The 25,750-nt window shown below is 35.5% G+C and overlaps 2 protein-coding genes across 7 annotated transcripts; one reads left to right on the forward strand and one right to left on the reverse strand.

Moving 5' to 3' along the window:
* The first annotated feature begins 1,288 nt into the window (after window positions 1–1,288).
* On the forward strand, window positions 1,289–23,060 carry LOC111313948 (protein REDUCED CHLOROPLAST COVERAGE 1). Of its 6 annotated transcripts, XM_089752411.1 has the most exons (27): window positions 1,319–1,617; window positions 1,966–2,085; window positions 2,196–2,257; window positions 2,900–2,992; window positions 3,597–3,669; window positions 3,889–4,206; window positions 4,289–4,356; window positions 4,462–4,593; window positions 6,079–6,120; window positions 6,264–6,788; window positions 6,897–7,051; window positions 7,746–8,253; window positions 8,332–8,394; window positions 8,488–8,589; window positions 8,919–9,236; window positions 9,695–9,787; window positions 9,896–9,997; window positions 10,105–10,209; window positions 10,379–10,512; window positions 15,175–15,358; window positions 15,879–16,010; window positions 16,323–16,435; window positions 17,284–17,374; window positions 18,117–20,656; window positions 20,903–20,973; window positions 21,440–21,485; window positions 22,153–23,060. In XM_089752411.1, exons 2-24 carry the CDS (start codon window positions 2,025–2,027, stop codon window positions 20,499–20,501), a joined length of 5,859 nt encoding a protein of 1,952 aa, XP_089608537.1. In that variant the 5' UTR covers window positions 1,319–1,617; window positions 1,966–2,024; the 3' UTR covers window positions 20,502–20,656; window positions 20,903–20,973; window positions 21,440–21,485; window positions 22,153–23,060. The 6 variants fall into 6 exon arrangements, with proteins under 6 accessions (XP_022770581.1, XP_089608537.1, XP_022770580.1 ...); XM_022914846.2 differs by lacking the exon at window positions 22,153–23,060 and having other exon boundaries at window positions 1,289–1,617; window positions 1,974–2,085; window positions 21,440–21,722; XM_022914845.2 differs by lacking the exon at window positions 22,153–23,060 and having other exon boundaries at window positions 21,440–21,722.
* On the reverse strand, window positions 21,950–24,504 carry LOC111313949 (cytochrome b561 and DOMON domain-containing protein At3g61750-like). The gene is made up of 4 exons (XM_022914850.2): window positions 23,934–24,504; window positions 23,082–23,478; window positions 22,687–22,964; window positions 21,950–22,611 (listed from the first exon to the last, which is right to left on the reverse strand). The coding sequence occupies exons 1-4, from the start codon at window positions 24,270–24,272 to the stop codon at window positions 22,336–22,338; spliced, it is 1,290 nt and encodes a 429-aa protein (XP_022770585.1). The 5' UTR covers window positions 24,273–24,504; the 3' UTR covers window positions 21,950–22,335.
* Window positions 24,505–25,750: the final 1,246 nt, after the last annotated feature.

The following is a 25,750-nucleotide window of genomic DNA, read 5'->3' on the forward strand; positions in this document are numbered from 1 at the left end:
TCTTTCATGGTGCTTTTTTTGGCCATTCTTCTTTCGTTGTGTTCATATAAAAAATAAATAAAATAATTAATTTAAGTTGAATAAATAAATTTGTTTTATTCGAAAAAAATAAATAACTTCACTTTTTTTTTTTCATCCTTTTATTTTTCTTCTATCATCAAAAGAGGTGACTAGGAGTTCGTTTTGATCAACGGTTTCTTTCAGAGCGACACGATTAAAGTACCCAATCGCGCCAAAAACTTGTTTAGATAACAAGGTGCTGCGAGATTGAAGCTTGGCCATCGCACTGAAGCTCCAGAGAGCCGCTAGACCTCAAGGTTCTGGTGGAAGTTTCTTCTCCCATCGCAGTCTACCTTTTTCATTTTTGCCCGTGTTTCAATTTTTTTTCTTTAACTCTCCTCACTGAAGTGTTGTAAAAAAAAAAATCCTTGTCACTAACTTTTATTTTTATTAGTTTAATATTATAATTATTTTATTTGTTTAATATAAATATTTTTATTAGTTTAATATAATAATTATTTTATTAAATTTTAACACTATTTTTTGTTTTTAATTTTGATTAGCAAAATTATTAATTTATTTAAAAATAATTTAATAAATTTTAATAAATTATTAATTTTATAAATATTAAATAATTTATTTTTTGTTTTTAATATGATTTTTACTATATTATCTTTAAAGTCATTTTCTTATTATAATTCATTTTATCGTTATCAATATTTTTACATTTAAACATATATTTTATTATTGATTTTAATTTCATCGTTACATTAATTAATATTATATTTATTATTATTTTCAATATCAATGAAATTAATCTCATTGACCATCTAAATGGATCTTTAGTATGAACTCTGATAAGATAAGGATGAGGAGATCCCCCGCTTGCAATGTGAATTATCAAAACTTAGTGTCCAGTTGGATTTAATATACTTTTATAGCAATACAATTAAATTTATTATATCATTAATTGAATTTAAATGTTAATTTTAATTAAATTTATTCAATATAAATTTTTTATTGATATTTTTTAATTACAATTATTATAAAATATTTTTTAACTATAATTATAATAATAATAATTATTATTTTTAATTTATTATAATTAATTTTATCGTCCATACAAATATAACTTTAAATGGTGAGGAGCAGTGGCCAAATATACTTTTCAGTTTTTACCATTTTCTTGAAAGAAACGATTTTATTATTTTATATTTATATTTTTAGGTATACTGGTATTACTAATAAAAAAATATAAGTTAAAAAAATCCACAAAATGATAATCATTATATAAGCCTAGAAGCAGCCATAAATTTCCATATACTCATCTGAATGTTAAATCTCCGCCCTTCCTTCCTTATCACACCCCACACTCTCTTATATCGTCTCCCCACCACCATTCTCTTCTAGCGGATGAGAGCTTCAATTCTTACTGTTTCAATGCTTATGCCCTCTTTGTTATCCTATCTTTAAAATACCTTTGTTTTTCAGCTTTTAACTAATTGGCTATTGCTGCCCTTCCTTGAGAAGTTTGACAGTGCATTAAATACCCCTTTTTTCTCTCTGTTCTTCAACATTGAAGTTTCGGAAAATCTTCTGTTTTGCTGCCGCTGCTCGGTAATTATTGAATCTTAATTCCAACATTCGAAATAAGTAGTCCATATGTTCGAAAGTTTGCTTGAACTGTACTTTTTTTTCTTTTGGGGGAGGGGGGGATTCTTTTGGTATTTTGCATAGAATTTAAGCTAGTTTTAAGGTTTAATGAGGTATAGATATCTAAGCAATGATTCTTTGTTGGAGATACTGAATTTCAGCCTTTTATTTTTTTTTCTTGGAATTGAAATAAGAATTGGATTATGCTCCAAAACATACTTTTACAAATATGATTATTGTTTGCTTAAGTTTTGATTACGACAAAACATTTGGAAAGAAAATGACAAGCAACTAATTCATTTTCTTGGAAAGGCCTGCAGCTATATATATCTAGCTAAAGAAACTCGTTCTTCCTATCTACTCAGTTGAAAATGGCTCCCAGGAACAGCCGCGGAAAGGCCAAAGGAGATAAGAAGAAGAAAGAAGAGAAGGGTATTAGTATTTCTCTATCAGCTTAATTAATTATTTCCACTTCTCACTTCCCCTATTAAAATCTTCTGCATAGCCCGAAAGTAACCTCTCCTTTTTTTTTTCTTTTGCAGTTCTTCCAGTGGTCATGGACATCACCGTACACCTTCCTGACGAAACTCATGTTATTCTCAAGGTTCGTCCGTCGTTCTTAAAATTTCATGTTCTTGTGTCCCCCATAACTAACAAGCTTACTCAAATTATTCCACTTGTAATATTTGTTTACCGTGGCACCATGTCCGCGTGGTGCGTGCGCGTTTCTTTAGGCGTCTTTTCCTTGTTCACGCTTTTCGAGCTTTATATTTCGTTTTACAGATCGTCTTCTCCAGCATTAATATTTTAATACCTTTATCATCAAAACGCTTACTTTCGTTACCTTGATTGGGTTTCAATGAAACGGAGATTACAAACTAAATATCTGAACTACTTATGAAAAATTAAAGCAGTTGAATTATGGAAAAAATGCATTTAAAAAAATCTTTTTTTTTTTCAAAATCATTATTAGTATAAGTTTTTTTTTTTTATTAGTAGGTAGGTATTTTGTCATTTGACTACAGATATGCTACTACTATTTTGTTTTTATTAAAATCAATAAGTGGTTATCAACAATTGCGTGGTTAAGTACCACAACAAAGCAAGGGTTGCGTAATTTGACTATTGTAATAGTATTGGTTTTTATGGTCAAATTGGCTGTTTTTATTTCGGAAGAAATTAACAATTTTATTTATTTATTTATTTTTTCGCAATTGGTCTAAATTTAAATTGAAAAAATGGGCAGGGAATATCAACAGACAGGATCATTGATGTTCGTCGTCTTTTATCGGTGAATACTGAGACCTGCAACATCACAAATTTCTCGTTATCCCATGAGGTAAGGATAACAAGGTGCATGCATTATTTTGGTGAAGTACTTTAGAAAATATATTAGTTTTATAAATATTTATTTTTTATGAGTGATAAAATTATTAGACACGTTAGCATATTTATTTTAAAATTCATAAAATTTTGACCAAAAATCTGAAAAAAGCAGAAGGGACACACACATCAGGTTCAAATTGACAACATGGCTTTTGGAATATTGCATGAAGTCCTGCATTGACTATGACAATCGTTTTCAATCTCTGGAATAATGGACGATTTTTGTTTTTACTTCTTTTCGGTAAAGGGTTCATGTGCATTTCATTTTGCACAAGATACAAATTTTTTTTCAATATTCATAATAATGAAGATATTAGTAAAAATAAATGTTTAACTTAATTATTTCATATGTCGAAAAAATTTTACTACCTATAAAAGAAATTCCAACTTTATATTTTTGTTTTCAGTTTATTATTATAAAAAATATAAATGAGATTTTAGAGAAAGTTAGGCTTAATACTCTTTTTAGCAAATTTAATGCCAAGAAATTTCTTGGCTTAATTGAAGGGCATGACCATTCTTAGTGGAACTAACTTCATTTACCCAACGCTTTAAAGGTTAGAGGGTCGCGGTTAAAAGACACTGTCCACGTTTCAGCGCTCAAGCCGTACGTCCTAACTTTGACCGAAGGTAAGACTTAACGAGGGTAAAAATGTAAAAGACGTAATTTAACCATGTTGGTTTACCATGACCGTTACGTTCTGCTTAGACATGACGCCATTGCATAGCTCAGCTTCATAATTACGCTATTCCCTTCTCCCCCATAAAAGACTTAACGGCTAGTTTCTCTCTCTTTCTGTTTCGCGACATCAAAATTTGTAAAAAAAAAAAAAAAAAACACGCACACAGAGGGCTACGATGAAGAGAGCGCGGTGGCGCACGTTAGACGGGTTCTGGATATCGTGGCTTGCACCACGTGCTTTGGTCCATCGGCCACGGCCAAAGATCAGCCCAAGCCCGACGCCAGCAAGAATGCTCCGTTTGCGCAGGACAAGGGCGGTGCCGCCGCTAAGAAAACCACCACCTGTGCGAATAAGGAATCGTCGTCAAAATCTTCATCTAAGGACGTGGCGGTGGATGTAGAAGGAGAGATGAGCCATTCTTGTCCTAAACTCGGCACCTTCTATGAATTCTTTTCGCTTTCTCATCTCACTCCTCCTCTTCAATGTATTGTCTCTTTCATCCTTCTTTCTTCTTATTTTCTCTTGTTTCAGTTTCAACATAACTTAGCAACTATTCTTTTTTTCAGTCATAAGGAGGACAACTAAGCGGCAAGTTAAGGGGACCTCAGGCGACGATCGTATCTTCTTCCTTGAAGTGAGATCTTCGTCCTTGAACCACTTGCAAGGATGCGACTATTTCATGGCTAAACTGTTCTCTGTATTTCTCTTATATTTATGATATATTTTATGATAATGACAGGTTAAGCTTTGCAATGGAAAGCTGGTTCACGTGGAAGCTTGCCGGGAAGGTTTTTATAGCGTTGGGAAGCAGCGGATTCTTTGTCACAATCTTGTTGATTTGTTACGCCAACTTAGCAGAGCTTTTGATAATGTCAGTTTTTTTGTTTTCCCTTCTCCTAAGATATTACGTATGCGCCTTTATTTTTGGTTTATCTAAATTGAAAAATGCTTTGGAATGTGATAAGCTTTTGATTCTCTTCTTAACCAGCTTGCTGGTATTGAAGATGATAGTCTTTCATGCGTTATTTAATGGTTTTCCCTTGATAATATTTGGTGGCATAGTTTGTTTATCTGCAAATCTTAAGAGTCCATGGAGTTTTTGTGATGAGAGTTTTGATAATATAGATATTTTTAAGCTGAATGAGTATTGTGGAGAATGATTTTGACACTGGGAGATCTTATGGATATGAGATTAGATTTTCAATCTATATAGATTTTGGAGTTGTGATGGATTTTTAGTGAATCTTTGATCATGGATTTGAATTGTGCTACTTTGGGACTAAAGTACGATGTATTGGAGTTGTCATGAGATAATATTTTGAAAATTTGAGGTATTTATTGGTATTACTGTTTTTGAATTGCCTTGGTGGATTTTTTTTTTAACATTACACTTGTGGTGAATCAGTATTATGATGCTTAAGAGGATGTTTGCTTATTTTGGTGTTGTTTGTTTTGGTGAAAAAGTATCTAAACTTGATGCTAAGAATTGGTGTGCGTGCATTTGTTAAAGTTTGCTATTTAAATGTCTATTTTGGTTGGTTTTTGTACTTGAACATCTAATATGATTTCTATTACTTGGAGTTTTATTGGTTGAAAATTTTATAAGCAGATTTTCCTTTTGGTAGATAGATTTTGACTTTGACTTGGAGGTAATAATAATAACAACATATTGGGTTAAAAGGAAATTTTGGGATATTGTGGTTTTTATAAGCTTTGTAGTGCAATTGTTAGGTGATAGTTGACCTTGGAAATTTGAAAGCAATAATATTTGGATTTGGAGTTATGTTGGGTACTCAAAGATTTATGTTTGAATTTGTGTGGTGCGAAACTAGTGAAATATGATCTATTGTATTGGCTTGACCTTTATCATAGTTGTATAAGGGTTAAATTTATGAGAAATATTTCAATAATCAGTGGAAAAGAAAATGATATTAGTATATGATTTTTGAGGTAACTAGATGATTTGTTGACATATTCAGATTTAAAGTTTTATATGGCTATAATTACTTGACATGGATTGGAATAAAGACAATATTGAAAGTAAAATTTGTTGTTTTTAGGTTATATTTGAATGGAATATCAGAGTGCATAGTGGAAGTATTGATTTTGGTTTAGTTCAATATCGATTGCTTTACATGCTTATGGGATTCGTCTTACGAGTATGTGACATTGTTATGTCCTAAATCCTAGGTTTGGGGCCCGACAATTTTATGAATCTGATGCATTTCGTTTTATATGTTTTTTTACTAGTTTTAAATTCATTTTTGTCAAGTTAAATGGCTTCTCTTTGAATGGATGTGTATTATTCAGTTCATGTTTCCTCTTTTATGTTAATATTTTGATAAGAATATTACAGGCATACACTGATCTCATGAAAGCATTTTCAGAACGGAACAAGGTATATGATTATTTCATCATTGTTTGTCCTTTTATTTAGTTACTTTGACTGACAATGCTCAAGAATCAAGATATTGTTCATTAAGATAGCCTAGCTCTTGTATTGTTTCACAATTTTGTTTTTTTTCCTCTTCTCTTTTCCAGTTTGGGAATCTTCCCTATGGCTTCAGAGCCAATACCTGGCTCATACCTCCAATTGCAGCACAATCACCTTCAAATTTCCCACCTCTCCCTATGGAGGATGAAACATGGGGGGGTAATCAAGGCGGTGTAGAAAGAGATTGCAAAACTAATTTGATACCTTGGGCCAATGAGTTTTCATTTCTTGCATCTATGCCCTGCAAGACAGCAGAGGAGAGACAGACACGGGACAGGAAAGCATTCCTTCTTCACAGCCTATTTGTAGACATGGCCATTCTTAGAGCCATTAAGGCTGTGAAGCATGTAATGCAAAAGCTGAATCCCAGTTGTTCAGTAAAAAATTGTGAAACTCTGTACACTGAGAGAGTGGGGGACTTGAATATTATGGTAATGAAAGATGCTTCCAATGCAAGCTGCAAGGTGGATACTAAAATTGATGGAATTCAAGCAATTGGAGTAGATCACAAGAATTTGCTTGAAAGAAACTTATTGAAAGGGATAACAGCTGATGAAAATACGGCTCCAGATGTAAGATATTTTCTGGAAAATGTTAATGACGAATGAAAGTCTGTTCACAGTTCGAGATGCTACTTTCTGAATTGGTAAGATTGAAACAATTTTTCCTTTTGACCGCAGGACATTTCCACTCTTGGTGTACTAAATGTGAGATACTGTGGCTATATTGCCATTGTGAAAGTTGAGGGGAGAGAGAATGAGAAAAGCAGTCCCCCATCTCAAAGCATTGAACTTGAACAGCCTGAAGGCGGGGCCAATGCCCTCAATATTAACAGGTTATTCTTATTCCTACTGTGTGTCAAACATATACATGTATGGCTGTAATATATTTTATATTTTATATTTTATAGTTGAGGGATCAAACTGTTAATTTGAGATATTTTCACAAGTTTGATAAATGAAACTCTTTTTAAGTGTATTTATAGTTTGATTTAAAAATAATAATGTTTCAAGTTTCAACTAAATCTTTTCTGATGTTCAATATTCATCTATCTTGGAGGGAAAACTTAAGCCTCAAAGATGCAAATCATTGGATTGTTGGTCGCTTGACTTGCTTGCATCTAGATGGTGTGGCTCACTTATATTTTTAGGTTTCAACTAAATCATTCCTAGTGTTCAGTATTTATTTGTCCTGGAAGGAAAACTCAAACCCCAATGATGGAAATCATTGGATTGGTGGTTGCTTGACTTGCATCTTGATGGTTTGGCTTACATACGGTTGTTGGTTTTCATGGAGTTTTAACATTTTTATGTCCTTTTATGCATTTTTTTCTTCTTTTTTTTCCTTCAAAAAAGCCTGAAAAAAGAGAGTTGCCTTTGAAATGTTAAGGCATAATAATTGCCTTTGAAATGTTAAGGCATAATAATTCATTTACTGTGATGCATTTATTGCTCAGTAGTTTGTGGTTTTTTTTTTGGCTTCTTCGGCTTCATGAGCAGAATTCTTAACAGTTCCTTTTTTTCTCTCAGTTTGAGATTACTTCTTCACAAAACAATACCTTCAGAACTCAATAAACCAGCTTTGCCTTCACAAATTTTGGAACATGAAGAGCTTAGTTCTTCCCAAGTCTTGGTAGAGAGACTGCTGGAAGAAAGTCTTGCTAAGCTTGAGGAAGAGGAACTCGAAGAGAAACCATTTGTTAGATGGGAACTAGGAGCCTGCTGGATACAACATTTACAGGACCAAAATAATACAGAAAAAGATAAAAAACCATCTGGGGAGAAGCCTAAGAATGAGATGAAGGTTGAGGGACTTGGGACGCCTCTTAGGTCCCTCAAAAACAAGAAAAACTCAGATGGGAATATGGTGTCTGGAAACTCAAATTCTCATCCAGATGCTGTTGAAAATGTTACAGCAGCTTCTATAGAATCTCAGCTTGAAACCAGTTCAAGAGATGATGAACTTGTGCTGAAGAGGAAGTTATCTGAAGAGGCCTTTGCTCGACTAAAAGAATCAGAGACTGGACTTCATTGCAAGGTAGATATTCTTGAATACTGTGGTATTGAATTTTGTATATAGGAAGCATTTGTCTAAGATGTCCATTTTGCTTGACAGTCTTTACAGGAACTAATTGAGTTGTCACAGAAATATTACACTGAAGTTGCTCTTCCAAAACTGGTAATCCTGAGTGTTATTTCCTCACTTTCCTGATTGTGTCTGTTGGTAAGTTTGTAGTAGTTCCTGGTCCTAGTACTTATTATGCAATTACAGGTTGCAGATTTTGGTTCTTTGGAACTTTCACCAGTTGATGGACGGACTCTAACTGATTTCATGCATGCTAGAGGTCTTCAGATGCGTTCTTTGGGACATGTTGTAAGTGCCATACTCTGATATCTTTTGATTTTTAAATGCTTGCCTTGTACAACATCTTTATCCAGCTTGAAAAGGAATTCTTTAACTTTTTCCTTTTTGTTTCCAAAGCTCTGTCAAGCACTGCCAATTTTCTATATATGTGTTTGTTAGAAATGTATACTGCAGACACTGCATCATAGTTTGTGAAAATTCACTACACAGTCCATCCTTTGCTACCTATCCCATGTCATAAAATTGCTCGGGGTGTGTGAGCCTGTGAGATGTGGCACAATGAAATACTTTATTATTTCCCTTATTAAGTTATTGGTTGATATTTCTTTTCTGCTCAGGTCAAGCTTTCAGAAAAGCTATCACATGTGCAGTCACTTTGTATTCATGAGATGATTGTTCGGGCATTCAAGCATGTTCTGCAAGCAGTGATTGCCACTGTTGTTAACACTTATAAAATGGCTCTATCAATAGCTTCTGCTCTGAACCTGATGCTTGGAGTTCCTGAGAACGGAGAACTACACAAGTCATGCAAAATCCATTCCCTAGTGTGGAAGTGGTTGCAGGTCTTCTTGATGAAGCGATATGAATGGGATATTAGCAACTTAGACTTCAAGGACATTAGGAAATATGCAATTCTACGCGGATTATGCCATAAGGTATTAAAGGCTATAACTTCCAGTTAAAGCTTTTAAGGATTTGGAGATGAAGTACATTCCATTCTGTTCACTGAGTAGTTGGAAGAAGCTATATTGCCCTTTGTCACTATTTTTGAAATTGCAATGAGATTATGCATAAGGATCATCCTGGATAGCTTATATTGTAGTTTCATTACTGTTTTTCTCATGGAAAGAGGGATGCATATAAGCTATGTTGGGAAGAATCCGTCTCCGTACCTTGGTCACCTTCCCTCTCTTAGTAGATTTATGATGGATTTTGCTATCAAATTGATTAAAATCAAATTTTACTGATCAGAATTGAGAATAAGGGAACAATTCTCTATGGCTATTTAGGGTACTTTGTATGCCTAGTTAAGTTGCCAAAAGTAGGATGTGGTTGTTGATGAAGCATGAACATTAATTATCAATTTCCTTTTTCTCTCCCTTGCTTCTTTTAGGTAGGAATTGAGTTGGTTCCAAGGGATTTTGACATGGATTCTCCTAGTCCATTCCAACCATCTGATGTTGTCAGCCTGGTTCCTGTGCATAAGGTGATAAATCATTCCCGGAACATTGTCTTTTCTCCTTCCTCAACTTTGTTTCAGAATTTGTTGATTTTATCATGGTTTTGTATTTGATTGCATTTTATTTCTCTTCAGCAAGCGGCATGCTCATCTGCTGATGGAAGGCAACTTTTAGAATCATCAAAAACAGCCTTAGATAAGGGAAAACTGGAAGATGCAGTGACTTTTGGAACCAAGGTATATGACTTGTATCCTCTTTCCAAGATGGTATTTCTATCATGTGCTTCATCAACTTTATTTTCATCTCTAGTCTCTAACCTGTTGTACGTTTCCGGTATTGACAGGCTCTTTCAAAACTGGTAGCAGTTTGTGGTCCATATCATCGAATGACAGCTGGAGTTTACAGCCTTCTTGCTGTAGTTTTATATCACACCGGGGACTTCAATCAGGTCTTGTTGTTAATTGTTTCTATCTGCAATGTATGGAAATCCATATCATACTAGAATAACAGCAGCCTAAACAATTTTATAGAAGTATTCTTACTAAAAACCATTGTTTTGATTTCTGTTCACCGAGGGTTTCAAGTTAGTTTGAATCATTAATCTGTCCCAATTGCAGGCCACAATATACCAGCAAAAAGCCTTGGATATCAACGAGAGAGAACTGGGACTAGATCATCCAGACACAATGAAGAGTTATGGAGACCTTGCTGTATTCTATTACAGGCTTCAACATACAGAACTTGCTGTTAAGTATGTTTGTTTGCATTTTACAAGTTATATTTGGTGCCTTGTAGCTATTGTAGTCAGTGGAAAAACTAAGAAATAAATCAGTGTGGAAACTGAATGTATATTGGAAAACTGCTTATTGAGAATTATACAAGAATCTTAGGTTTATATACAATTAACTAGGGGTTAAATTAGGAAACTAAATCTTCCTAAAAAACTAATCCTATAATTGAGGGATCATAATTTTAGGGATACAAATACTTAATTCTAGAGATACAAATATAAATATACAGATTACAAGATAAGTGTTTTCCCACACTCCCCCTCAAGCTGGTGAATAGGTGTTTTCCATTCCCAGCTTGGAAATAATTTCTTGAAATGTTGCACTACTGAGACCTTTAGTCAATACATCTGTAAGTTGACCCTTGGTTGAAACATAAGGTGTACAAATCAACCCATTGTCTAGTTTCTCCTTTATGAAATGCCGGTCTACTTCAATGTGTTTTGTTCTGTCATGTTGCACAGGATTGTGTGCAATGCTTATTGCAGACTTGTTATCACAGTAGAGTCTCATTGGTCCATCCCACTTGATCTTCAAGTCTTCTAGGATAATTTTTAACCATAGTAGTTCACAAATTCCTTGAGCCATTGCTCTGAACTCTGCTTCAGCACTTGATCTTGCCACCACATTCTGTTTTTTACTCCTCCAAGTCACAAGATTACCACCTAAGAAAGTGCAGTAGCCTGAGGTGGATCTTCTATCAGTTACTGAACCTGCATAATCAGCATCTGTATATGCTTCTAGAAGAACTAACCCCGAATTTCTTTTAAACAAGATACCTCTCCCAGGATTGGCCTTCAAATAGTGTAATATACGGTAGACAGCCTGTAGGTGCACTTCTTTAGGACTATGCATACATTGACTTACCACACTCACAACATATGCTATATATCAGCGCTATATATCAGCTCTAGTATATGAGAGATAAATGAGTCTTCCAACTAATCTTTGGTACATCTCTTTATTTACAGCAGCATCTTCATTAGCTTATCTAATTTTATGATTAGGATCTATAGGGGTATTTGCAGGTTTACATGCAAGCTTCCCAGTTTCTTTCAGAAGATCCATCATATATTTCTGTTGTGAGATGAAAATACCATGCCGTGAGTGACCTGCTTCAATTCCTAGGAAGTACTTCAATCTCCCTAGCTCTTTTATCTCAAATTCTCTAGTCAAACACTGTTTTAGAGATTCTCTCTCTTTTTCATCATCTCCAGTTACAATTATATCATCCACATACACTAATAGAATTGTGACACTCCCTGAATCAGAGTGCTTGATAAACAATGTGTGATCTCCTTGACTCTGTTTATATCCCATTGCTAGCATCACTTTGGCAAATTTCCATAACCAAGCTGTAGGAGACTGTTTAAGGCTATATAAAGCTTTTTTCAGCCTGCATACTTTGTTTGCTTCTAGATGACCTCCAAATCCCGATGGAACCTTCATATATATATTTCTTTTTCCAAATCACCATGTAGAAAAGCATTCTTTACATCAAATTGTTGAAGCTGCCAATTGTAATTTGCAACCAATGATAACAAAATCCTAACTGTATTCATCTTGGCAACTGGAGCAAAGGTTTCCTGGTAATCCACTCCATACCTTTCAACAGTACCATCTGCCTTGTATTTTACAGTGAAAATCCATTTACACCCCACTGGATTTTTTCCTTTAGGCAACTCTACCAACTCCCATGTTTGATTTTTCTCTAAGGCCTCCATTTCTATTTTCATGGCTTGCCTCCATTTCTCACTGGATAATGCCTCGGATAATGTAGTTGGAACAGAAATAGTGTTTAGGCTCACAAGAAAATTTTTGTGGGATGGTGAGAATTTTTCAAATGACACAAAATTAGAGATTGGGTATAGTGGATGCTTGGTACATTCTCTGGTTCCTTTCCTAATGGCAATAGGCAGATCATAATCACTAGTTATAGTTTTAGGATATTCATGCTCATTTTGAGAAACAGAGTCAAAAACTGTAGTTACCTCATTTCTAGAGTTAGGATCAGGTTCTTGGACTGGCACTGGTTCAGGATCTGGAACTTTCTTTCTTGAGTACACCTGTAATTCCTTTATAGAATGGCAATAGGCAGATCATAATCACTAGTTATAGTTTTAGGATATTCATGCTCATTTTGAGAAACAGAGTCAAAAACTGTAGTTACCTCATTTCTAGAGTTAGGATCAGGTTCTTGGACTGGCACTGGTTCAGGATCTGAAACTTTCTTTCTTGAGTACACCTGTAATTCCTTTATAGAATCAAGAACAATATTATCCTTTGTCACATCTTCCGTATTTGGAATGGGTTCAGACTCAAATTCAGTGTTTGACTTAGGCTCAGCAGAAACAGGTTTCGACTCAGAAGAATTAATGGGTGTAAATGTTGAAGAATGAGGCAAATCAAGCAAAAAGAAGTCTTTATCCTTATCTTCCATGAATGAAGTCTCCCCCTGAAGATAAGGTTGAGTAAAAAATGGTTTATTTTCTTCAAAAGTGATATCTGCAGACACATAGAATTTTTTGGTAGGAGGATGATAGCACTTATATCATTTTTGAGTTGAAGAATACCCCACAAAAATACACTTAATCGCTCTTGGATCCAACTTTCCCCTGGTATGACTGTGAACATGAACAAATGATGTACAACCAAATATCCTAGGTGTGAGATTGTTTGTGGTACTGAGGTTGGGATAAAATTGTGAGAGTAGTTCCATAGGAGTTTTAAATCCCAAAATCCTTGAAGGTAACCTATTTATAATATGTGTGGCAATGAGAACAGCTTCCCCCCAATAAAATTTAGGTACATTTGCTTGAAAAAGAAAGGCTCGAGTTGTGGCTAGTAAATGACTATTTTTCCTCTCTGCCATTCCATTCTGCTGTGGAGTATTAACACAAGATGACTCATGGATAATCCCCTCTTTTTGGAAATAGGTAGATAGACTCTGGTTGAAGTAGTCTCTTGCATTATCAGACCTAAATCTCTTGATTCTCACTCCAAATTGATTTTGGATCATGTTTTGGAAACTTAAAAATACACTATTCACATCTGATTTGGATTTAAGTAAAAAAACCCTAGAGACTTTGGTACAATCATCTATGAATGAAACAAACCATCTCGCACCAGAAATATTAGAAATTGTAGAGGGACCCCAAATGTCACTATGAATCAAGTAAAAGGGAGTAGAACTTCTTTTGTTACTGATTGGAAAAGACACGTCTATGCTTTGCAAGTTCGCAAACATCACAATGAAAATCTTCGACATTTAATCCTTTGAACAAAGAAGGAAACATGTTTCTCAAGGTTCCGAAAGAAGGATGTCCAAGACGAAAATGATAAAGCCAGATTTTGTCTTTATTGGAAGATTTTTCAGAAAGAAATGACAAAGGTAAACTATTCTTGATACTACTTGTGTTATTTGATGTCTCAAGATAGTATAGTCCATCCTTTTCCTTAGCAAGTCCAATCATCTTCTCCGAACTCTGGTCCTGAAATTCACAATAAGAGGGATAAAAAGTTACTTTGCAATTCATATCTTTGGTAAGTTTTTGTATAGATATCATATTAGTAGACAATCCAGGAACATGAAGAACATTTTTGAGAACAAACGAAGGATTAACTTGAACATCTCTTAATCCTGCCACTGTGGTAAGTGAACCATCTGCAACAACAATTTTCTTATTACCAGGACACAGATTATATGTACTAAACTTTTGTGAGGAATGTGTCATGTGGTTTGTGACTCCTGAGTCAATGAGCTAAGAACTCATAATAGGCTTAGCCGAGACATTTAATCCATGAGAACCGGAAGCTTTACCTGAATTAGAAACCTTACTATATAGTAGGCTTTTCAAGGATTTTCAATAAGTTTCTCAGCTTTTCAATCTCTTCCCTGTCGAACTCTCCTTGTTTCTGAGACATCTGTAGTACTCCAGTGATTTTTTCAGTTAACATTTCCTCAAATTGGGTGGTAGTGATATCTTTCTTTGAAAGGGTTCGGCAATGAAGGTTGAAAACTTTGCTTCCCAAGAAGAGCCTAAAACTCTGATACCATGTGGAAAAACTAAGAAATAAATCAGTGTGGAAACTGAATGTATATTGGAAAACTGCTTATTGAGAATTATACAAGAATCTTAGGTTTATATACAACTAACTAGAGGTTAAACTAGGAAACTAAATCTTCCTAAAAAACTAATCCTATAATTGAGGGATTGTCTATCCTAATTTTAGGGATACAAATACTTAATTCTAGAGATACAAATATAAATATACAGATTACAAGATTACAACCAGCCGTAAATAAGTGTTTTCCCACATAGTCTACTTTTTAATAGCATACAATATTCATTATAGATGTTGAACCAGCCATCTGCGCATTTTCTAGTGGGCCATTAAATGGATTTCATTGTCATTGATAAAGTTTAATTTGCTTAAATTCCTATAACTAGATGCATTTTCTTTTTCAAATCTTACTTGTTGAACCTAATCTTATTGTTTGCTTCTGTGCATTGTAAGTTTCTGAAGAAATATCTTGCAAGATGGCAGTGGCACTTTCAAATCATATTTTTCATCTTTCTCGTTAACCTTTTAACCTGAACATCTATAAATTATTGTTGGATCAGATATGTAAAGCGCGCTCTGTATCTTTTACATCTTACCTGCGGCCCATCTCATCCAAATACTGCCGCAACATACATAAATGTAGCTATGATGGAAGAAGGCCTGGGCAATGTGCATGTTGCCCTCAGATATCTTCACAAAGCTCTGAAGTGTAACCAAAGGTTACTTGGTCCAGACCATATTCAGGTTTGAGTTTCTATCTTTTCTCACTTAATTTCTTTGAGCTTTTTGTTATATCATCTATGATACTATTTTGTGATCTGGAGAAATTAAATCATTACAAAACCTTTCTTATATGGCTAAATGCCTAAAACTAAAGTCATTGCAGAGGTTTTTGACTTTTTGGCTTGGGTTTCCTTTTAAAGGTTGTTTGGTTGTATAAAACTAATTAACAAAATGCATTCAGGACTACAGAGAATTAATGCTGTTTATAAAAATGATAAAGTTAAGTCATATTGTGGGTGGTAAGACAATGCTGTCTCAGATGTTTTTGCTGAAATGCGGCTTTTTATAAAACATGTAAATGACTGCATGAATGATGAAACTTAATTTTGAGTTTATACATGCTTCCCAATCAGCTGTTAGGAAGTATTGCTAATTTTTTATCCTGTTTTGTACTTTTGTCTTCCTTTTTCTCCGTCATTCTTTTTAATAACAAAGAGAAAACTTTTGAAGGAATGATCCTTTTTTCTGTTAATGCCTTCAGACAGCAGCAAGTTATCATGCAATTGCAATTGCTCTCTCGTTGATGGAAGCATACCCTTTAAGTGTCCAACATGAACAAACAACCTTGCACATTCTCCGAGCAAAGCTAGGCCCAGATGATTTGCGTACCCAGGTATCTTTCTTATGCAGTCCATAGATTGAACATGTGCTCTCTTTCTTGGATATATGATTCGTACCACTAAAAGATTTAAGTAACCTATGAACTAGGGATAATGCAGCTACTGCTTAAAACTCTTTCTTGACGAGCAAAGTATAATGAAGTGAAAGTTGGCAGCAATTGCAGCTCGATAATATTTGACAGAAGCACATCAAATGCATGACTTAAATCAATAATTTCTGGCAGCATGTGATAGATATGATAACTTTTTAGGGTTGTATTTATTTTATTCATCATCACCAGTTCAATTTTGATGAATTCTTGAAGGATGCTGCTGCATGGCTTGAGTACTTTGAGTCCAAGGCATTTGAACAGCAAGAAGCTGCTCGAAATGGTACTAGGAAGCCAGATGCATCCATTGCTAGCAAGGGCCATTTAAGGTAAAATATCTTAACATATTCCCTAAAGAAGTGGACTAGGAAATAGTTTATTGTTTTTGAATGTCATGTAGTTTTGTCTTGCTACTTCATGTGCTATTCACATAATTGGTCCTGCTATTTTGCCAGTTGCTTCTTCTACATCTCCCAGCTTGATGTAGAAAAAGTAATCCATGCCTTTGCTTATGGAACCATCTTTAAATTGCTTATGGAAAGATATTTATATCTGCTTAACCAAAAACGCATCTTGAGCACATTAACAAAATAAGAAATCAGTTTTTATTTATGAGTTCTAATTGGAGAGTGTTTTTAAAGCCTGCGTCAGCCTCTGTTTCTGTAGTACCTCTATTCTTCACCTTTCATGTTGGCTCACCCTACCCAGATCCTTGTTCCCCACACAAAAGAAACAAAACAAAACCTACTCCATTCATGGCTGTTGGACCCAACCTTCATGGTTTATTTGTCCCCGCCATATACCTGTTCTCAAGTTCTTTCTTTGATACCCCATTCATTTCTATTGTGGATTAATGCTTTTTTATATTAATTTGAATCAGCTTATTGTTACAGGTGTGTTAGAGCTGGCATTGTTACCTACATAATATATGAAGGGCTGCTGTAATGATTTAAAAATTAATATAGTAGTAGTTAGTTTAGCTCTCTAAAAATTCTTTTGGTGCTTGGCCAAAGTGAAAAAATTCTTTTGGTCAGCACCTTGTTGGATTATCAGCAGTTGTATACGTATTCTCTATTCTTGTGTCCACTAGAGGTTATGAATGTGACACCCTCTTTTTCCTATAAGCGAAAATTTGGTCATCCTTGTATTGGTGCTGATGTTTTATGCTTCTTTGCAGTGTATCTGATTTGCTTGACTATATTAATCCTAATCACGATGCCAAAGGGAAAGATCTTGCAGCAGGAAAGAGAAGAAGCTATGTTATGAAGGTAGGGTGGAGTTTAATATGTGGTTGGTCAAACTTATTTTTGACATACTATTATTATTCATGATAGGAACCAGACTCAAATCTGATTCTCTTACTAATACCATTGCTTGAAATGAGTTAATATGTAGCTGCTGTCAGTAGGGCATTACCTAGATGTTGGTGAACAAGTTTATGCAGACTGTACCAGTGGCTAAGAACTATAGAAAGAAATTTGTAGTTTCAGGTCCTTAATTACTGAGGTAGCCAAACGGTAATAGCCTGATATTGTGCTTAATTGAACCTGGTCTCAATCTGTCCATGTAACAATCAGAAGGCTTATCATGGGTGGGTGGAGAATGGTGAAAATTAGAACCTTTAGATATGGGGCTGTGTAACTGGCATGGTATCTATAGAATCTGGTGAAAATATTGTCTTCAGAAATGGATTCCATCTTTCTCCAATAGGGAAAAATAACTGTGCCTTCTACAATAAAAGACATGTTGGCACATTCTTCTCCAACGAAGGGAAAATTTTCTCGTTCTAATTTTATTTAACAATTTTAAATTAAAGAGGAAAGTATCTATGCATCTTGGTAGAGGCATAATCATGCAAAGACTCTCCAGACAAGCCTGGATAATTGCAAGTCCATATACCAGGGAAAGGGCTGCATGACTTTTGGAGTGCACCATCAGGTGCATGTGATATATTTCTTTTTCTTTTTACCTAAAATTCACCTTATATGCAATTTCAATTCTCCTCTGCAGGTGAAGGGAAAACTCCATCCATCAAGTTCTGAGGGATCCCCCAAACAGGCTGCAAACGAAGCTTCAGATGAAGAGACACTTTTATCTGAACAGGAAGATAAACCAGATGCTAACAAGGAGACGGGCTCTTCTTTATCAGTGCAGTCCCAGGTTCCTGATGTGGAAGAGACAACAGAAGCAAGACGAAACCTTGATAACCACATTCTGTCTGAATCACATGCTGAAGGGGATGATGGGTGGCAATCTGTTCAAAGGCCAAGAGCATCTGTCTCGCTTGGACGGAGACTAAAGCAGAGGCGAGCAACCATAGGCAAGTTTTTCAGTTATCAGAAAAAGAATGTTGATTCTGATATGGAATTTCCTCTGGTCAAGGCCACTCAACAAAATAGTAGGTTTTACCTTTTAAAGAAACGAACAATATCTCATGGAGCTTATACAGATCAGCGCACAATGAATCCCTCCCAAGGTTCAAAATTTGGACGGAGAATAATTAAAACTGTTACATACAGGGTTAAGCCCACTCCTTCATCTTCTAAAAATTCAACTGAAATCTATAGAAATGGAGGTGAGGTGTTTAATTCTTCAGGGGAATCTGCTTCCAGCCTTGCACCTAATGATCACCGTCCAATAAAAAATTCTATGGTCAGTCTTGGGAAATCTCCTTCGTACAAGGAAGTAGCGTTGGCCCCTCCAGGTAGTATTTTCAAACTGCATTTCAGGCCTGAAACTGATTGTTCTGATAACCCAAACTTCAACACTGAAAAATGTCGAGAGGAAATGAACGAAATGAAAGACAATTTTGATCCGTTGACTACGGGGATAACAAACATATTTGAAAAGAAGAGTGAGAACACCATATTGGATTCAACAGACAGCTCGAAAGAGGAAATTGGTATAGTTGAAAACAAAGAAGGAACTAGGCCAACTGCTGTGATGGAAGATCACTCTCCTTTGGTGGTGTCTGAAGTAGCGTTGGCCCCTCCAGGTAGTATTTTCAAACTGCATTTCAGGCCTGAAACTGATTGTTCTGATAACCCAAACTTCAACACTGAAAAATGTCGAGAGGAAATGAATGAAATGAAAGACAATTTTGATCCGTTGACTACGGGGATAACAAACATATTTGAAAAGAAGAGTGAAAACACCATATTGGATCCAACAGACAGCTCGAAAGAGGAAATTGGTATAGTTGAAAACAAAGAAGGAACTAGGCCAACTGCTGTGATGGAAGATAACTCTCCTTTGGTGATGTCTGAGGGAGTGGAGGGACAAGAACTTGAAGCTGGTGGTCATGAGGTTCTTGAAGTTGTACAGGATGGCATATTCATAAATGGCATGCCGAATTCAATTGATTCTCCTAAAAAGGAACTCTGTAATTCAAACTCCAAATTACAAGGGGTGGAAGAATTGAAGGAGAAACCCTTGGTCCTTAATTCAGGTAATGTTCAGGGACTTGCCACTAAGAAGTTATCTGCATCTGCAGCTCCTTTCAACCCATCAACACCCATTTCACGTGCGGCACCGCTCCCCATCAACATCACCCTTCCTCCTGCTCCTAGACCTGTTCCAGCCATTGCCCCTTGGCCGGTGAACATGCCTATTCACCCTGCACCTCCTACCGTCTTACCAAATCCAATATGCTCTTCCCCTCACCATCCATATCCATCACCCCCTCCAACTCCAAACTTGATGCAGTCTCTACCCTTTATGTATCCACCCTATACCCAAACCCAACCTGTACCAACAAGCACCTTTCCTATAACTAGCAATCCTTTTCATCCCAGTCAATTCTCATGGCAGTGCAATGTGAACCCCAGTGTACCAGAGTTCATTCCTGGGGCAATTTGGCCTGGTCATCCATTGGAGTTCTCTATACCACCATTGATTGTTGAGCCAATTGCTGATCAGATATTGGAGCCCAAAATGCAAGGTGATGTTGCAAACCCAAGTTTCGCTCCAATGCTGCCGGTGGATATTGACACCGTTGGAGAAGCTAAGAAAGAAGTCAACATTTCAGCATCTGAGGCAAAAAATATTGTTAATGAAGTAGCTAGAGTTGGGCCGGAAAGTCTAAAGGAAAATGGTCACTTGAATCAAGGTATGGTTGACAGTTCTGGGAATGGACTGAGCCAATACAACAGCCCAAACAAAAATGCTGAAAGCAGTGCTGAAAGGAAGAGTGATGGTGAGAAAACCTTCAGCATTTTAATCAGGGGTAGAAGAAACCGAAAGCAGACGTTGAGAATGCCAATCAGTTTGCTTAGTCGACCATATGGCTCACAGTCTTTTAAAGTTGTATATAACAGAGTGGTCAGAGGGAGTGAAGCTCCAAAATCTGCTAGCTTCTGTTCGAGTGAAAATTATACAGCTAGTTCTACTAGCTGAAAGTTTTATTTCTTGCTGATTTAGCATAGCAGGATTGTCAGGAACGGGGTAGAAGGAACAAACTTCGATCAATCCTATGAAAGGCAAAGACAAATCTTTCTAGCTTCACGGTAACAAACTACATTGCCCATTGGATTTGTGATCTAAAAATTCAGGTTGGTTTTGTTTAACAGAGAGGCCTTTTGTTTTCCATTTGAAATTGTGCTCACAGTGAAAAATGTATGTGCATGGCCTGCCTCACTATGTTCTGTCAATTTTGATACTTCCATTTCACAAAATTAGGTTATGATAACTCTTTTAAGCTCATCCATCTCTTTCTCTCTTGTAAAATCATACTGATGCAGAAGACTTTTCTCTTTCCCTTTGAACCATCATATTAACAGTCATAAAATTTTTCGCAGATGCTATATATTTGGCTTCTACTTGATTCAGCTGAAGTCTGAACAAGGACGGAAGTGACTTTTCAAATCAGGTATTGTGACTTCACAGTTTCTACGTGTGTCATCTTTTTGCTGCTTAGAAAATTGTAGGAAATGATCCAACTTGGTTAAGAGGGAGGGAGGAGGGGAAGGATGAATGTTCAAAACTCTAGTCTTATTCTAGTTTGTCTTTGTGACTGTTAATTACTCCATATTTTAGAATATGACTTAGGTTATAGTAGTTAAAACATTCATTTAAGAGTGTTCAAACATTTTAAGTGACTATGGTCTGGAAAAGATAACCTTTGATTGAGCTACCTCTTGTATAAAGAGGACGTTTTGAGTCATGTTGGGTCAGAGACTGGAAAAGCATGCCCAACAAGGTGGGGGTAGAGTTCCCTATTTTTTTAATCTTCGGGGCTTTGTCAGTTTGGTTTGTTACAAGGATGAACTTCACTTTCCCCTCATTAAGCTGGTGTGTTTTTATGTGCTCACTTGCCATTTTGGTTTGTTCTGCAGGTTCAAGTGGTAATTAACTATTGGGGATTAAGTAGGCATTGTTAAGGTGACAATTTTGGTTTATACTTAAGTTGGGAAATTTATAATATCTTGGATCACAGAATTTTAGACTGATTTCGCCTTTTTGATTTTCCATGGCAATGACATTGATTATTGATTTCATTCAATTGTATATGACTTCAATTTGGCCTTTTAATTTTTCCACTTGGGTATTGTATTGTTCAAAATAACTTGTTGCTCCGGTATAAAAAGACTGCAACATGAGCAAATAGCTTTTGCTTCCCTTGAACTTCCTCATTGGTGTTATGGAGAGAGATATCCATGAGCACTACTCGATATATATGTTGGTGCTTGCCCTACTCTTGCATGGTAATAGTATTGTAACAGAGCGATATAATGATGAGCTTCATAAATACTAGGATTCGATGAAAAATGTAACTTTATTTTACGGAAACAACATCAAGAAGCTAAAATCAAAATCGCTCTAGATACATCTTTGATGGACCGTCATTATCTGACCACAAAAGACAAATGAATGCATCTTCATTCTTTGAGTAAGATTACAGTTACACTTGGCAGGGAAAGTTGAGTCCCGGTTGTATCCCAGGGAAACTGAAACTAGAATGGTTCAACTTGGAAACAAATATGAAGCTAATTAATCTCCTCACACGAAGAAAACTCACACATCAATTCGGATTGTATTTGTTTTGCAGGGTCAGGTCAGGAGATGAATTCAAACCAGGTCCCATATGAGTTGAAAAATACAGTCACACATGGCTTGACTTACAACGCTAAACTGGTGCAACGCTGAGCGCTCCGTTCAGATGCAAAACACGATCCATCATTATCAACCACTCAGTTCCATCAAAGTATTGAGAATATTTGAACATGAGCTACTAAATTGGATTCATTTGGAAGGTTGGCGGCAGACTAGACTCGTCTCTTCTTCGCAGACACGATAATGCTTCTAAAACAATAACCGCAACTAGAGTTATAGCTAGAAGAAATCCGTAGCCAATCTTCCATTCATCCCCTGCACCTGCAGCTTGAATTCCCAATATTACATTCAAAGATCCAAAAAATAGGGCGATCCTTCCAAACCAATGGTGGTACCAGTTCCAATATCGTCTGTACTTGGAATCTTTATTGGGCCGTAGAAAAAATGCCATTATCTGAAATCATATTTGTCATATTTCATTAGCAATAATTCAAGCTCTATAAAGTAGTATCGGAGATGACGAGCAAACCTGAAGAATGCTAAGCACAAGCACAAAGATTCCTATGCCTCTATGCGCTGGAATATCGGCATTCATGCTTCTGTAAAGTTGTATTCCAAGGACAACAGCAGCGAGTCCTATGATGAATCCTAGAAATTGAATCCCAGCATGAAGATAATACCATAGTGGATCTTCGTGCTTTAAGTATCTCGCAACGATTGCCCCCGCAGGGAGGATTAAACCCCATCCTATGATACCCAATATCCCATGATTCTTTTTCTGGCTCATGTCTATGTTTAAAACGGACGCTGCAAACAGTGTCCATGAGTTTCTGTTAGCAATGGTTCAAATTGTGATAGTTTTGAAAGAATGGTAAGCTAACAGTTGCAAATATTTGAATTGAAGATTTTCTAGGATGAGCAAACCTTGAGAGAAGTCAAATAAAACGGCCGTCTTGTCGTCGTGTTTAGTTAGGCGCAAATGGGTAGGATATCTGCTTCCAAAAGCCAATATAATAGGTTGCCGACCAAGAGGACGTTCGAACTTCGCTTCAAATGCCAAGTAAATCATGGCCCCATGAAGGGCCACAACCGGTGGAATATTGTTAAGGGGCAATTCACCCTTGTCAGGGATGACTTGTGATACATGGGCACCCTGCAAGTAGTATTGCTTAATTCTTGCGTGACCTTTTCTATTAAACCATCCCACCATGGCACTGGATCCAACCATCATTCCATTCCTCGAAAAACCAATCCCTACCCATCCAGTTGTGTAGACTGCCGATAGTATGATTGTCATGACTTTATCTGCTCTCTCATAATACTGCATAAAACGGTGGCAGACATGAGTAGCTAAGTAGAAGATTGGCTAATTCATATTATGTCACTCTGTCTTGTCAACAAAGTCTGATTTCAATGCACAACGATGAACGAACATGATCTTACAATTATTACATGCAATAAAGGCACAACACTGACAACCGCGCCCCCCCCCCCCCCCCTCCCAAAAAAAAAAAAAAAACTCTCCACATTGAAACATAGCATTCTAAAAGAGAAAGAACACAAGACTGCTATTTTAGGTTTCTAGAAGCCATTTTTTTTCTTGCAGCAATAACGGGAAATGACCAACTAATCAATGCCGCAAGACCAAGCTCCACAAATTTCACCATTTTCTAAAACCTCTAAATCAACTAAGGAAATAAGATTCAATTCATTCAAATTTGCAACAATAGACAGAGAAACGTACAAAACCAGAAAATAAGAGTTGAAACAACTTACCCTCAAAACAAAGGTATTCCATATAGGAGAACAGACCATATTGGAAGTGGATATGTTGCCATATGGTGGATCAAGAAAACTTAGATCAGTACCGCAAAGCTCATGTCTTCTACCGTCACCATTACCAGCAGTACTAATAGTGGCATTGGTTAAAGGATCATTGGTATCATGGATGAGGACTTCAAACTTAGCATCATTATCTGGATCAGTTTTATCAGGGTCGACCAGGATCTCATTAAACCCTGCAGTGGCGAAATCCTTAGGTTCTAGGAAAATATAAAGAAGGTATAACCCAACAAGAATCCTGGAAAACAAAACCCTGAATCTTGAAGTTGCCATTGAGATACAAGGGCATCAACTGACAAGCAGTTGCAAGGAAAGGAAAGTCAAGAACAAGAAGAGAAAGTGTGAAGGTGAAGTGAGCCAAGGAGGTTAAGATGTTTCAGTTTCTTTGGTCTCAAGACTGAATTATGTTGTTGTTGGCGATGGTGGGGATGGTGGGTAATCATCATTCTCGCCAGCAAACTCATCAACAAATCGTATTTCTTTTGTCTCTATCTCTCTGTGTTTTATGAACGTTTAATATCTGTTAAAGCCTTTTATATGTTTTGGGTAGCTGTCATTTAGCAACAAGAATTGGCTGAACTGAATTAGAATATTGGAGAGGAAGACGTTTTTGCCTTCCAAAATAAGCCAATTTTTAGCAAATTTAGGTTGTGATGTCAATTCCTTTTGTTTAGTTATTAATGTTTTAGCTCTGATAGATTTTTCAAGACAAAAAGGTTTTATTTAATTTGCTTTGCTTTGCTTTGCAAGAGAGATTTAGTTTTGACAACTCAACCAAAAAAGAAGTTGATGGAACATTGCACTTGATATGTTAATATCAGTCATGTAAGCAAAATTGGTAATCACGCCTTTCATTTTTAACTTTTGCCTTGACCAAAACTTGTAACCAATGTTTTATGCAGTTTCTTGTCTTTTTAATAGATATGATATATAACACAATTAGATTCAAAATAGTAGGTAATCAGTAAGAATTCGGGAATGTCTATGATGACTTTTCCTGATGAAATTTCCTTGGATGGATTGTTTTTGAAGGAAATGAGTCTTTTTAAGCTCGACTTAGTTGTTATGTCCTTTTTTTAATATGCTTTCTTAAAATTTACTACTATAAAGTATAAGTAAATGATTAAAAAATATATTTGATTAGAAACAAATAAAGGGTAAAAAGGTTTATCAATTATAAATAGGAACAATCATTTGAATCTTTTCTTTGAGTCGGAGGAAATTTTCCAGGCAAACATTGCAAGGTTGGAGCCCCGTTTATAACAAGGATCATATCTACTGTAAATTTCCATAACTATTATTTATGAACTAGATTTGTTTTTAGATTTTGAAAATTTTTGAAACATTAGTATTTTAAGATGTATCAATTCGAAATAATATGGATCATATCTATTTTAAATATTTGAAAGGTGCATTTGAACGAAAAATATTTAAAATATTAGCATTTTGAGATGCATTAATTCAAAATAATAAAATTTGTAGTTATATTGTTTGAATAATTACTTTTTAAAAAAATTTTAAATATTAGAATTTGATAAGATAAAAAATAATTATAATAGATAAATAAAATTACGAAAAACAAAATATTAATATATATAATATGGATGTTATTATATAGTTATTACTAATAATATAAAAATTTTACAAAGTTATAATGCGTAAAATCACTAATTTTTTAATTTTATATTCATATATATATATATGTATATGTATATCTATATATATATATTATATTAATAAATTTATCTATT

Source organism: Durio zibethinus, chromosome 23, assembly GCF_047325235.1.
Source record: "Durio zibethinus cultivar Kanyao isolate XHJ-2024 chromosome 23, ASM4732523v1, whole genome shotgun sequence".
NCBI classification, from domain to species: domain Eukaryota; kingdom Viridiplantae; phylum Streptophyta; class Magnoliopsida; order Malvales; family Malvaceae; genus Durio; species Durio zibethinus.